General features: G+C 41.8%; 1 protein-coding gene across 8 annotated transcripts in view; it reads left to right on the top strand.

The window, feature by feature from the left end:
* Positions 1–15,435, top strand: part of lrp8 (low density lipoprotein receptor-related protein 8, apolipoprotein e receptor) — a 146,222-nt gene that overhangs the window by 97,238 nt on the left and 33,549 nt on the right. For all 8 annotated transcript variants that reach the window (XM_031859479.1, XM_031859481.1, XM_031859475.1 and 5 more), the window contains exons 5-8: positions 8,220–8,594; positions 11,528–11,650; positions 12,585–12,707; positions 15,031–15,150. In XM_031859479.1, the coding sequence (XP_031715339.1) occupies positions 8,220–8,594; positions 11,528–11,650; positions 12,585–12,707; positions 15,031–15,150 (741 nt within the window). The remainder of the gene's footprint in view (positions 1–8,219; positions 8,595–11,527; positions 11,651–12,584; positions 12,708–15,030; positions 15,151–15,435) is intronic.

Genomic DNA, 15,435 nt, shown 5'->3' on the forward strand with positions numbered 1-15,435 from the left:
CCTCTATTCCATTATTTGATAACGGATCAAAAAGGGCGAAGCAGAGTAAAAATAAAAAATACAGCATGAAATATGCGAGTGCATGTGTGTGAACATTTGTGTTTTTCGAGGTTTTTGCCTCTTTTATCTTGCGATACTTATATTTCCACTAGAAGAGGTGCCTGCATACATAGACTTCGAGTGGTATCCTCTTGTCTCGGAGTTTCTTCCCATTACGTTCTCCTTCATTTATAATCCTCTGACTTCTCTCAATGTGTGCGTAGGTGTAATGTGATGGAGCGCCGGCTCACAAACAGGCTCGCTGCTCAGCCAGAGGCGGTTGCACTTGCTTCAGACTCGGATAGCTTTAAGAACATTACTCACTCCTCCTTCACCCCCAAAACCCGTCCTTTAGCCTGCGCATGCACACACGTACACACACTCTCTCAGAATCACATGGAGATGACCGGGAAGGGGGGGGGGGGGGGGGATGCGGGATGCAACAGAACGTGAAAAAACTCAGATAGGAAGGGTCTTTTAGTTTTGCTGCTTTCCGAGCAGGTCACAGACAGCACCCCACCTCAGGCAAGCGAGTGTTCTCAAAGCCAGATTTATTTTATTCGTCCATTTGAAAAGATGGTGAGCACATACTCCATTTAGTATGGTCACTTTGACCATACTAAAGCTAGCAGCTGGTAAGTAGCTTGTGACAGCCAGCTACTATCTAGTAAAGGTAACCTTAATATACCAGTCCATTTACCGCATTTGTCCAAATGTGGCCACGTTGTCAATTTAACATAATTATTTTTGTCAACAACAGCCCCCAGTGTTTTAAGTAAGACTGGAATTTATGAAGCAGTTTTGCCTCTAGAAGCACTCGTTACGAAATGTTTCCGCACCAGATTTCTTTCAAGAGCCAGTCTGAAGAGATGAGTAATATTTACTGCTAGCTGCAAACGTCACCTACTAAAGATAGCGAGGTACTTATGTCGCTCACCTTTTACCTGGTCTACGTGTCTTTTTTAACTTTATGAATTCTGTAGTTTGTATACAGTATATTATAATACAGTATATCTGCAATATATACTGATATTTTAGAAGTCAATGACAGACATCATTTAAAAATGAGGGACAGACTGTTCTGGCAGTCGGGTGAAAATATGTCTCTAGTAAACTTGTAGACGATGGTACAAGTTACAGAAACGTGGGTTTAGCTGTGGAGGGTGATCAACATGGGAAACAAATATGCTATCATGATGAGGCCATCTCAAATGGTAATTATGTCATTAGCATCATGGTGAAACGTAGGATTACATGTTTATAGTGGCGATGTAATCATCTCACTAAATCACAATGACCTATTTTTAATGTGTTCATAGATTTACTACCTCACAATTATTGCAGGGAATGCAATTAGTTTCCAGACAGGCATTGTGTGTGTGTGTGTGTGTGTGTGTGTGTGTGTGTGTGTGCGTGTGTGTGTACTTGTACTATGCATGGTGGGGGGTACTGGTAAGATTTAAGACTGTGGGACCCACAAGGATAGAGTGATGGCATGTCACAATCTCCCTTTAATGGCTTCACTTATTTGAAATATGAAATGTGTGTTGACCAATGGCATCCACAATGGATGTTATGGCAGTACACACGCACATGTATACAGAGACGCACAAGGACATTCGTCACACACCACCTGCACGCACTCATACACACACACATTCAATCTGTGGTCGCTGGTGAGGCGGTTAATATTCAAGTCTAAGCTGCTGTCAGATGTCACAGTGATTGAGCTATTGAAATATCCTGTTCTATTCAGTATACCGGGTGTGTGCGTGTGCATGCACTCCCCATAGTCCACACTCATCATAAAGGTGGTTAAGACAAAATCTCTCCCTGGTGTATACCAATCGGGTTACACAGAGAGTTTCAGTCTCAAGTCAATTTTGTGCCATTTCTCTCTGTTGCTATTTCACTTGGATTCCCCAGGTTCTACTGTCACACTGCAGTGAGGTCCTCTTATTTTCAGTGGCTTTTCCCACCCAGCTTGACATGTTTGTACTCTGAGCAAAGACAATCTAACTAGCATAGCTGAATAGAAAGTCTGTATTAAGAAGATGAAGTTGTGTGTGTATTTTTTTGTGATTTATTTTGTTCTAACTGTTTATGATTCATAGTGATGCACGTGTCCGAATGCACGCAAGTGCAAAGTGTGGAGTAAATCTAGACTTTGATCCTGATTTGGTCAAGGGTCTGAAAAAATGTACTAATAAAGGCATTTCTTATCAAAAGGTTAATTTATTTATTATAATTTGTAAAATATCATGTCCAAAGCTAGCCTGCAGTTTACTGGGAGACCCTCAACCCAGAGAATGAAACACTGGGTTTTCAGATGGATTCTGTCTCTAAACAAGTTCTGTGTCTCCAGCATCCAAACCTTGTTTTATTTATATGGTGTCATCTTTGATTATTTATTTTAAAAAAGCCATTTCAACAATGGCCAACACCATAAATTCAGGAAGCTCAGCACCGATATCAACAACAACTTTGTAGATTACTCGAGACGGCTATAGTCGGCTAATATATGCGCACCCACATATATGATTGAAGCTTCAGTTTATTGCAAATCCAAAATCAGATTATAGCTCACCCTTCATGGCTGCAGATATATTTACCTCTGCATTTCATTTCTTTCTTTTTTTTCTCTCAGCTTTTTTTACTTTAGGTGAAAATTGTTGAAAGATAAGTCATGTAGAAAGTGATCAGCACAGTTGCTCACTGCATCAGCAGGCATCAGTTTGAATCCCTGAGGACTTTGCTTTGTTTTCATTAAGATACGTTAGCAGGAAAATACTGCATACTGTCATAGTGAGCATGTCGAGTAATACGATATTTCTATAGCATGTTGTATCATATTTATTTGATGACGCTTTCCAACCAATGCTCCGAACATGTAGTGTCGACTCTGTGCCTGGTAAACCCCATTTGGCCAGGCTGTTGGAAAGTGAATTTCTTCTGAAGCTGCCTTCCGTTTGTCAGTCAGTGATGAACCTATTCTGAATTTCATCTCTCCTCACTGTCTGTCTATCTATTCCATTAGGAAAAGGGGATCACTTTCATGTAACAGCAAGTCGAAGAGCTGAGGGCTTAGGGCCTGTCTGGTGTGTGTGTGTGTGTGTGTGTGTGTGTGTGTGTGTGCATGCTGCCATCCACCCACCCGGAGCTGTTGCTTCAAAGGTCTAATGTAGCCAAAGCACTGATAAACACTTTGTGAGAGCCCTTGAGAGAGACTTCATGTCAAGTTGTCTACATGTGTCTTCACACACACACACACACACACACACAGGGCCCTCCTGCAGAATGTGTTGATCTAAAAGTATCCAAAAGTATGATCTAAAACTGCCTCTTTCCCGTCTTGTCCTCCTAAGCTCCTCAGCGTTAAATCCCCATCTAAGTGGCAGGCTAATACTTCTAGACCGCTGCAACACACAACCACCTTTTTACAAACGCTGGGATGCCAACGCCTCTGGGACCCTTCTTCCACTAACGTTTTGCTGATTTATTAATATCAAGGGTAATGGTGCTTCATACATAGCATATGCTACATTAGCTAAGTGTCCTAAAAATACTGACTCAATACACACATATGTGCCTGAGTGCTGTGGAGTGCAAGAAACTGATCATTTTGGCATTGTTTCATTTATTTATTTTTTTTTCAAGTAATAGCTCACAGATTTGACCTTAAAAAAAAAATGTAATTCCTGTAAATTTCCAATGTGGAGTTGGTGAAGTGGGTCAGCCATCATTACTACCATCTTGACAGAGAGCTTGCTTGCTATTTAGGAAGCAATGTTGCAATGCATAGTTAGTTTCAATTTGTCAGTTGTCACTGCGCATAAAGAGGATTATCTTCCACTGACAAAGGTACCGGTTATAATAATTTGCACAAATATATGAATACATGATGCATCACCATGGCTCCTCTGCTCAGACCCTCTGTGTTTTTAATACTGGAGCACTTCTTTTGAAAATGGCATTTAGCCTCTTCTGTGATTTAGGTTTTTTTTCTGCCCCCCTGAGTAGATGACATTCTGCCTTTGTTTTGGGGAGGGGGGGATCTTGCTTTATCAGGTTAGCTTTTCAATGGAAAATGGAGTGTGCAAAGTGACGGGTCATGCAACAACACCGGTCTCAGGCAGAACTATGCAAAACTCCACCGTCTGATGCCCTGCCCAGCTCCATGTGAAAGTAATGTTTTGCGGCACTGGATACTCATCCTGCACAGCCCTGATGAAAACATGCACTGAAGTGTTGGATGTGGTTTTGGCTGTTATTTTAATAAATGTTGAATAAGTGAACAAAAATGTTCCCCCCCTCATTTGGAATTAAATTTTTTTTATCCCATCATTCCTCATGAATATAGATGGCGATTTGTTTGCAATTACCCTTGTGTATCTGACAGTACAAGGCATGCATGACTCAACACGGATTTTGTTTTTTTTATTGATGCTCTCGTGTGAAAGATAAGGCATTCATATTGATATTTTACAGAGTAGATGAACATGTCGCTTGTCTAAGATATGGCCCATTAAGCCTACTCTCCAAACTAAAATGCCTTCAGCTTTTACCGTCTGTTTTCCAGCTGATTGTAGAGCAGACGTGTCTCTGTTTACGGTTAAATGCAGCATTTTACACAGTGCTGCGAAGTAAATGTTTTATTTTCCATTTCTGGTTTTTAGTGCTGATCTGTGATCCGTCAGCTTGCTTTTCTGCTAGAACACCTGGTGAACTGAGGTTTTCTGAGCGTATATATGTGGGCGAAATTGTGTGTATTCTTGTGCACACGTGTACATGCTCCCACACCCCGGCTCAGCGGCTGACATGTTAGACCAGAGTCTGATTGGATTCCACGCTCCAGAAACATTAAAACCAGTGACTCAATAAAGAGAAGCATGAAGTAAGGTTTTTCGATTTGTGTTCGGGAGAGATGACATATCTTTTCCTCTACGCGTGTGTGTGTGCGTGCAGCTGCTTTCTTTGGACTGGTCCATGCTGGAAGAGAGTTAAATTGTCCTTCAGATCAAGGTCAATGAGCTATCTCTCTGCTCCATCTATTAGCTGTCCAGTGGAGGGTCTGGGGATGGATGGATAGAAAGCTTCGACCCCGAGTTAAACACAATCACCTGCAGGTGGGGAAGGTTACTGTCAAGATGTAATCAGTACCCGATTACTGATTACCTATTGGAAATTGTAATTGGTAGAATAATCTATTGAATGGATGTGTTTAATTAACAGAGAAGACTGTAACTGTGCAGTGTAACACTGATTCCCCTCAACTCTTACTTGCTTTTTTGTTTTGTTTTTGGGTCAGATTTAGTACAGGATTTCTGGGACATTCATTATAAGTTACTTAAACAAGTATCACTGATAGTTTTATTTTGAAATCCACCATAAGGTTGGATTACAATGACAGAGTTTGTTGGCTGTAATATATTCTATTACCTGTCACATCTGACCGTCTATCCTCATTACCCTTATTTGCTATTAAACCTGCCTGCCTGCTGTTCTCGGGATGGGTCCCTTATGGTGGGAAAGGACATTTCTACTCTCAAATCTATCAACGGATCTATCAGCCCATGTGCTCCTCTGAGCACCTGCCTCCTCTTCAGTCTCCCCCTTCTCTGTCTCTGAGGATTGGTTTTGGCCTGTGTTAACAGATGGACCGTCTTCACTGAGTGATTGACCAAAGTCTCCTTGGCGTGTGTCAGCTTTCACGCAGCCAGGTGATAGGATGAAGGGACTAACGTATCACACAGTTGGAGTGACCTTTTTGCTCTATATGGAGTTCATCCTGGAAGAGGGCAAATACCAGAAGTTCATAAAGGTTTCAGGGCTAATACATGTCAAATAAAGCATTTTAAGTAAATCATATCAATGATTTAGAAGCAATAAGGCAGATTTCCCATGCATCTTATGTCTTCTGTACATTTATACATTTTAAACCATCTGATTTCGAAGGAAATCTTCTGTATTACCCAACAAGACAAAGGGGAATTCCTTTAGTGCAAAAAAACAGGAAGATGATACTTTTCTTCCAGCACAAACATCACTACAACTTTTAAAGTTCCTTGTAATGGCGGTGCATAGAAGGTGACAGATAACGTGCACAGAGAGCAGAACTGTGGGGGTTGGGTGGGTGTAATCATCTTCTCTGAAACAGAGAGCACCAGGTCTGTGGGATCCTATGTGACCCCAGATACAGCATGTTTCCATATTGACCGGGGTTCAGTCTTCTGTTATCAGTGTAACAGAAACTAAGTTAATAGCTGTAATGTGTTGTGATCTAAGGATGGGGAAAACCTAAAGACGAAAGATAGATGCCTTCCCGAACGTCGTGTAAGATGTTGTGTAAGAATGGCTTTTAAACAGCCTGTGTTGCTGTGATTTTCAAACTCGGACTCAAGTTGTTTTTATCATGAGACATAAATTTGATAAACTGCAAGCCACCTGCTGGTTCCTGTAGTGGAAATAAAGCTAGCAAGAGCAAACTGTCTCTTTTTTTGTAGCTCAATATCCCAGTGGGAGCCGTACTAATAAGCTCCTTATCCCAGCCTTGCTGTTTACAGCCAGCACACCCGGCTGACCAAGCTTTCTGTTTTAATGAAACAAACTAAGGTGTTTAGTCTGACTTTCAACCCTTCATGAACCTCTGGGATGAAGCAGAAATGTGTTTGTAATTTCCATAAACAAAAACCCTCTTGTTGCTTGTATGAAAAGTTTTTTTTAAATAATCACTTTTTCACTTTGCTGAGTACTTGTTTTCACAAACACCCTACGTGACCCCCAAACCACCTGAGCTTCTGCCGGGATGCTGCTGCTGATGTTGTTTATGTGCTCATGTTAATTAAATGACTTAGATCTGAGTGCAGATGATTAGCATGCTAGCAGTAACAGCTAGCGGGGAATCCAATAGCCTATTATCATAATGAGTCCCTTTGGCGCACTGTGTGGGAAGGTAACAGAGAGAGAGAGTGTAAAGCGGTTATGTCGGTCGCCCAGAGAAGAGCGTTACATCAAAGGACCAGTGTTTGTTTGTTTTTTAGCACAGTACATGATTCAGATTGATTTGTCCAACCAGGCTGGAATTAGATACTGTCACTGCTTGAATAGAGCAAAGAGGAAACACGCAGTTTGCCAGCAAAACACAGCATCCCACCCTCACAGATGCATAAAAAGTTTAATCATTATAGTTTCCTAGAATAAGATACACTAGGAGGAGAAATAAACACATTCACAGACAATCGCACACATAAATATACACAGTCTTCACGGGTATTTCTGTCCAAGCATTCCCGCACACACAAACTCGTGGAGGGGGGGGGGTTCTGCACTGCGGCAGACACCCGCAGCTGTGACCCAACTCTGCTCATTACACACCTGCTTCCACATACTGGACTTCTGCTGCACATATGCTCTCGACCGTGTGCTTAATATGGCACAATGTTGCATTTTTCTTGAGTGTTTCAGTGTAATAATGGTTGCATTCATTGTTTTAAAGGGTTGAGATGTTGTAGTTGCAGTTGTGACCATGTTTATTTATGTTTGATTATACATAACATAGTGTGTTTTCCCATGAGACAAGTCTACCTGCGGGTTTTGTTGTTGTTGTTTTCTTCCCGATTCTTTATCCCTATTTACTCTAACAGTGACTGCATATCCTCTCCTTCACCTGCTACACTTTCCTCTGTAAGACTTCCAAGGAATGTGTGTTTTAAAGAGGTGCTCTTCAGCACCGTGCACAGTCACTTTTGATCAAACTCTTTATTTTACTTTCACCAGACAGCAAAAGCCCCGGAGCAAGTGAGGAACATCTGGAATTGCCCTCTCTGCTCATTAACTCTAATTTTTAATAACACAGTCTTTCAGTTAGAGAAGGAATGACATATTACTGCGTATATTCCTGCTCCCCCAAGGAGTTTGAATATCTGCAGTGATAAGTTAACTATATCAGTCCTCCAGCTCACATTTTCTCTCATGTGCACTAACGTCTGCTGTCCAAAATTAGTTCAGGTCGAAGGCTTTTTATGACGGCTCACTTAAGTTTGTTAAATTCAATCCATTTATCAAAATATTTTCTGTAATGAGATTTAAAGTAGATTAAATACAATAAATGACACTAATAAAATGAAAGAAAAATAACATTGACCTCTATTTTTCATCCACCTGTCCCTTTCGTCCTGTAGATGCCAAGGCCTGCCCCTCCAAAGACTTCCAGTGCCGTAATGGGAAATGCGTGGCACCTATCTTTGTGTGCGACGGCGATGACGACTGTGGGGACGCCAGCGATGAGGAGAAGTGCTCGGCTCCCACCTGCGGCCAGCACGAGTTCCGCTGCAACGACTCGGAGTGCATCCCTGCCCTGTGGAGCTGCGACGGCGACCCGGACTGCAAGGACAAGTCGGACGAGTCCATGGAGCGCTGCAGTCGGAGGACGGAGCCCCAGAAACCTCGCTGCCCAGTGGGCGAGTTCCAGTGTGGGAGCGGGGAGTGTGTCCACATGAACTGGAAGTGTGACGGAGACGCAGACTGCAAGGATAAATCGGATGAAGCAAACTGTCGTGAGTCATCTGCGGATATATTGTATTTATGTGGAGATGGATGGGTAACAAAAGTGTGTAAATGAGTGTGTAACTGAATGGCTTCTAAAGGATAATGCTGCTGTTGTTGGAATTATTAATGAATAGACCAAATGTACACAACACAGTCAGTGTAGTTCATTCTGAAACAACTCCATGACTGTATTTTCAGTCTAGCCCAGTGTACGTAGCCCTGACGTCACTACACATGCTCAGTAATGCTTGTAATTTACATTTGAACTGCTCATCGTAATGAAGGAACATGTTGTTCTTTAACATTTATGTTATGTGTCTGTTACTGTGTGAACAGTTAAAACCAGCTGTAGGCTTTAATGAAGGTGATAATGCATACTAACAGTGTGTAGTGGAACAATGGTTGTGTGTGTGACTCACCACTACTGAAGGAATATACTTTAAAGGCTGACATGCCATGTATTGTGAACAAAGACGACGAGACGAATGTTGTTGTGCTACCAAATGATTGAAGGAAGATCAATGCTAACTTGATGATCCATGAGTGTGTTGCCATGCAACCATGTGATCTGTGGAAGCAGAAGGAGAACTTCTGAATGTGTTTGACCATATGAGGTTTGTGGTGTGAGAGTGTGTGCGTGCTTGCATGTGTGGGAGGTGAAGGTCCTTCATCAAGCGAGACCCCCATCTGGTCTCCTCTTCACACTCCCACACACCACTCAGGGAGATGACAGCAGCCTCGCACATACGACATGATACACACACACACACACACACTTTCACGCAAGACTCAGGCAGAAGCAAGTGTTCTAACCAGGCGGCAGCCTCCAGTTCTGCCGATTGAAGCCGATGCGGAAGTGTCTTAAAACCTGCATTCTCTCTACTGACCAGCAGGGGGCGACTCCTCTGGTTGCAAAAAGAAGTCCTGTTGTATGAAAGTCTATGAGAAAGTGACCCGACTTCTCTCTTGATTTATTACCTCAGTAAACATTGTAAGCTAAAATGAGTTTATGGTCTCAATTGCTAGTTTCTAGTATTCTTCAAAGCAGCATGATGTTCATTTAGTAAATTATGATCCTTTTTAGAATCAAACAGACCATAAAGCAGCGTACGCTTTAGGGCGGGCTTACTGTGATTGACAGTTTCGTTGCAGCTACCAGCGTCACTATGTCACTCTTCCACATTCCAAATATGGTAACTCCTGTTACAGCGAAATCGGCAAACTCGAGGCTCCATAATGGCCACAAACCAATGGGTGACGTCACAATGACTATGTCCACTTCTTATATGAAGTCTAACAGACACCTGGATACATGAAGATCATACCTGTGCTTACACGTACAGTCACAGATATGCCGATTTCCATGCACATACAAATGTAAATACAATGAAATTGACCATTGCACTTCAAAACCCTTTGATCATTAATATGTATTGTCTTTGAAGTCAAATAAGTATGCACTGCATGATGGGATAGCTTTTGATATGGATATATTATAATAACGTGGTTCAAAACAATCTGCAAATGAGTGATAGCATTTAGGATTTAACATTTGATGACTTTCCAGGTCATCAAATCAAACTCACCACTAGGCTACATGTGCCAGTCAGCTCATCTGTCTCAGTAAAACCGTCACTTTTTAACCTTTCATCATTGATGCGACGGGAGCTGTGTGTACTACTCCATGCATTTGATTCAGTCTGTGTGCATGCTCGTCACATTGTGAATGAAAGTGGGCGGTTGGAGGTTTGTGTCAAACAAGATGTAATAGTTTCAGATGTCTGCAAAATGTAAATGAGAGAGCAGAGCGCAGCAGCTTGGGGAGGTGCAACATTTCAATGTAAATCAGAAATGTGAGAATGATTGCATATCTGCAGTTTGTTCTCTCCTCCTCCTCTATTCCGTCAAGCTCTCACACAGACCCGTCCCCTGGTTGTTATCTTCCATCTTATTTGAAACATCCGTCTCCATAATCTTGTGTTACTTCACAGACATGCCGAGACAAGTGACTGTGAGAAGGGCGACAGGAGGTTAATGTAAATGAGAAATGGTCAAACCGTGTCTCTCGTTGGATCCCTCCTTTTTTGCTCCTGCCAGCATATCTGCAGATTGCAATCCATTACTATTACTATTCCCAGGGATTCATCATAATTAGCTGAGCTCAGGTCCCAATCATTTGGCTGAAAGAATCAGCACATTTTTGTGATGGCACATGATTATGACCTCTTCACTTTGCTGATTCTAGCATTAACACGTGTTTATCTTTATTTTTAGTTTGAGCATTAGAAGCATATCTGTGTTCATGTGAAGGTGCACACGTCTTGCACACGGCATTTCAGTTTGCTCATTTGATGTGCCTGTATGTGTCTGCTTACCAGTACAGGACATGTCCTTCTGTGGGTGGGGGTGCTCGCTTGGTGTGAAACAGTGTGCGTGGCTGTGTTTTATTCCAGATGTCCTGATACAGTGATAGTCTTCCACTCATTGGCCTCCACAGCCATCAATCATGTCTGCCTCCGTTCCCAAAACACAACACATGAATAATTAAACAGCCAGTTAAAAAGACGAATGAGTTAAATAAAGCTGCTCTCGCCGTTAGACCACGCACAAACAAATACCCAGATACACTTGCACATACACACATACTCAATAGGTCACTGGATGTGGGTTTTCCTCAGACAGTGAATGAATACCTGCCTCGTTTTCATTTCCGTCGGGGCTTTTTCTGTGCAGGTAAGAGCGGTGTATGACTGATTACTGTTGGATTGGAACGCACTGCATGTTGGCCTGATTAAAGAAGCAAAAGAGATACTGCACACATGCACATCTTCATAGAAGGGAAATGATGGGGCTGAATGAGACCCATAAATTACATTTTCACTGAAATAATAACAGGTCAGCTCATTCTCATGTATACGTTTGTGTGGTTTGTGTTCCTCAGCCCTGCTTACATGCCGACCTGATGAGTTCCAGTGTGGCGATGGATCCTGTATTCACGGCACCAAACAGTGTAATAAAATTCACGACTGTCCGGACTATAGTGATGAAGCTGGCTGTGTAAACGGTAGGTGTCGGACAGGTATAGGTTGTTGAACGTGCAAACAACTTCTCACGTTATGCACTTCATGCAGGGCGTCAAATGTGTTTATTTATTTGCTTGAAAGTAAACTGCAGAGAAAAGTGGCAATAGAACTCTTTAAATCTTAAATCTCTGTTGCAAATTATCAGCTTCATGCATTTGTTTTTTTTGTCCTTTTGTCCTACTTGATTCACCCGAAAAAAAGAAAAAAACTATCCAATTACAACTCTAATACTGCAAACAAGATTCACAGAGGATATAGTAGAAAGTACAAAAAAAAAAAGTACTGATAAAAGTACTGATTGTTTTGGGTGGAAAGTACTGCTGAAGCAAGACGCCACAATGTCCCAGTGTCACAGTGATATTTTAATTCAACCACTCACTGCATTATGGCTTACACATCACCCTGAGTTTACAAATATTAATACACAAAAAATGTTATCTCGAAGCCAGTGTTTTTAAGTTCAGTACAGCACAATATTGTTTGCAAGGGCGTCACATTGACTCTACCTACCTAAATCATTTCAAACACAGAAAATAAAGAAAGAAAGCCCCCCCACTGGAAGTGACTGCTCCATAAATAGTAATATGTTAGCAATTAGAATTTTGGTGGCATTGTTTTTTTTCTTTTGTTGCAGAATACTAACTGGGTTCAACTGTGCAGGATTTGTTTGAGGCTACATTCACACCAAATCAGGCTTCTTTTTTTCCAGCAACTCTTGCGGTCCCCATCGCCACAAGTTAAACGCACTACCCACATGTAAATGAATGAGAGGACTGGCTTCAACGCCTGGTTTGGTGTGAATGCAGCCTAACACGCCTACTTAAGTACCTGAACATCGTGTGTTTCTAGCTGAAAAGAGATGTAGCTCAGTAAAACTGATCTGTAACTTGGCGGTGTGTTGTGTCTCCACCACAGTTACAAAGTGTGACGGGGCAAGGAAGTTTCGCTGTAAGAACGGGGAGTGTATTGACAGCAGCAAGGTGTGTGACAATGTGAAAGACTGCAAGGACTGGTCTGATGAGCCCATGAAGGAGTGTGGTAATTAGTCTTTGTTTCTCTTCACACACATACATACCCGTATACTCATTAGTACTTTCACCATCTCTTGCATAGATGGATGAACATATACACTAGTGTAATAGCACAGATACACACACACACACACTCTCATACCCAGGCATCTACGTAATGTGGGTGGTCACTCTTCTCAGTAAACGGAGCTTCATTTTATCAAGGCAGGGGAAATCAGGACATTTCTCGACCGCCTTGTTATGATCAAAGAGCCGAGCGATTCTGCCCTCTGGTGCGATCTTAGCCAAGAAAACGTGACGGGACTACGTTACCCATATGGAACCACACAGATTATCTATACACCATAGATAATTACCACTTAGCGAACTTCAGTCACGGAGCTCACATGACAAGCAGCGCAATCCAGCTGCACACAGAGAGAGAGAGGCTGTTGAGAAAAACATACATGTTAATTAAATGTAATTTAAAATGTATTAACAACATACGCTGCTCAAGTACATGTACAAGCAGAAGACTCAAGAGATTACTTAAGGGGGACTGCATTTCACTCGCTCTGAAGTAGGAGCCGGGAGCTATGAAATGATATGCGAGAGTGCTGCCCTTTCAGCAAGCTCTGATCTCCAGGCAGATGGATGTACACTGTAATGAGATTGACTTGTAACCATATCATTAATGTTAAACATGATGTTCAGTGAGTCTCAAAGGCAGACCTGCACCTCCTCTTTGTCTTCGCTATAACTTACAACTACCATTATGCACAACATGGATAACGCAATAGTTCTTGGGTCAAGGCCAAAGCTTTGTAAAAAGGTTGTGTGTGTACGATAAGAACACTTAACTAATGGTCCAAAGCTCCTCCGGGTCCTTTAGAGTCAAAGTATATGGGCATCTGAACATTGCATTGATATGGTTTTAATATCTCGCACCAAAACTGTGTTTATTAAAATACTATTAGAACAACTTCTCACTCTTCTGGGAAGGCTTTCCACAAGATTTTGGAACTTTGCCGCAGTGATTTGCTGCCATTCAGCCTCAATAGCATTAGTGAAGTCGTCACATAATTATTAGGCAACGAAGCTCTGTGCAGGCCTGTCGAGTTTTCCCACACCAAACGTTTCTTTATGGACCTCGCCACTTTTTTGTGGTTTTGTCATGTAGAAAAGGGAAAAGAACTCTTCCAAACTGTTAACACAAAGCTGGAATTGTCTCAGGTATCATTTATACTGTAATCGTATTTACCAAAAAGGGGAACTTCAAAGATTTTACATTTATCTGTACACATACATATAGTATATTATCTAGCTGTCTTGCTAAAATGAATTAGTTGGTTCATGTTTTCACTTTCTTTGACCTCAATACTATGTTTATACTGAGTTGATTTGTTGTAATCTGGTAGAATACTCTGGCTATAATGTGAATTGCAACCATCATTTTAGTCAAATGTCTCTTAAAGTCTACTTCCGTCTTTCTCTCTCTCTCTCAGTCTCTGTCCATTTCTATTCTTGCTCTCTCTCTCTCCCAGTCTCACTGCCTCACATCACAACCTGTAGCTTTGAAGCTTAAACCTTTACTGTAAGCCGGTAATGAAGTACCAGCTTTAGTTTTCTGCAGCGATCTCTCTCTTCTCTCTGGAGGGTAGTTGAAAGACAAAGGAATAAACTGGGGTGCAGAAACAGATACTAAAAGGAAAGGAAATAAAGGAAGCGTGACTGAGAGGGAGTCCAATCTGTTCTTCTGTTCTAAAATACAACAACAACAACAACAAACAAGAAGAAAAATAAAGAGCAAATGGAGAGACTGAGAGGAGAGGATGAAGGACGGCGTGTGCCTGTGTAACAATAGGCATCATTGTGGAGTAGCACCTGGTAAACGTGTCCAAGCTCCCTGCTGGAGAATGGATTGATTCCAGGTGCATTTGGCTCAGACTGTGCCTATAGGCTATGAACACACACACACAAACAGGCCCATTGCTATACTGTACACACACACACACACACATATATATATATATATTCTGTCTATATACATCCTTTTTCTACTGCTTTTAGGCTCAATGTGTTTTGTTTTTGTTTGTTTTGTGTGGAAATTTGATGTGTACACAGACATACTTTACAGGACTAACTTATCTCATCTGGCAGGATGATGAAAACTGCGCATGCTCAACTTTTGGTGTTTGTCTTTCTGCCCAACTCTTTCTTTGTGCTTTATCCAGGCTGAATGTTCTCTGTCAAATAGCCTGCTGGAGTTATTTCATATTCTACTTTTCTTCCCTCCCCTCTTGTGCCCGCCTTGTCCTCTATATGTCCTCCCACTGCCCCTCTCTCAACAGGCCTGAATGAATGTGCAGACAACAATGGCGGCTGCTCCCACATCTGCAGGGACCGCAAAATTGGTTATGAGTGTGAATGTCCCTCTGGGTATAAACTCCTGGACAAAAAGACTTGTGGAGGTAAACAAAATACTTCACCCAGAAAATGACCATTTATATATTATTAATTAGTCAACCTGTGTCATCTTGAATTCCTGAAGAGAACTTTGCTTTCCTCGCAAGCCTCCGCATTGAACGGAGAATCAATTAACTGAGAAAAGTCTTGATGAGTTGACAACAGCAAAACTAAATCACACATGTTTGCAAACTCTCACAGGAGTCGTGATGCTGCAAGCATCAGACTGTTTGTGCAGTGTGTTTTAAATAAGGTTTTAGCTAAGATGCATTTGTTTGGCAAGTACTGAT

This window comes from Anarrhichthys ocellatus, unplaced genomic scaffold, assembly GCF_004355925.1.
Source record: "Anarrhichthys ocellatus isolate YVR2014 unplaced genomic scaffold, GSC_Weel_1.0 scaffold22, whole genome shotgun sequence".
Classification (NCBI taxonomy): domain Eukaryota; kingdom Metazoa; phylum Chordata; class Actinopteri; order Perciformes; family Anarhichadidae; genus Anarrhichthys; species Anarrhichthys ocellatus.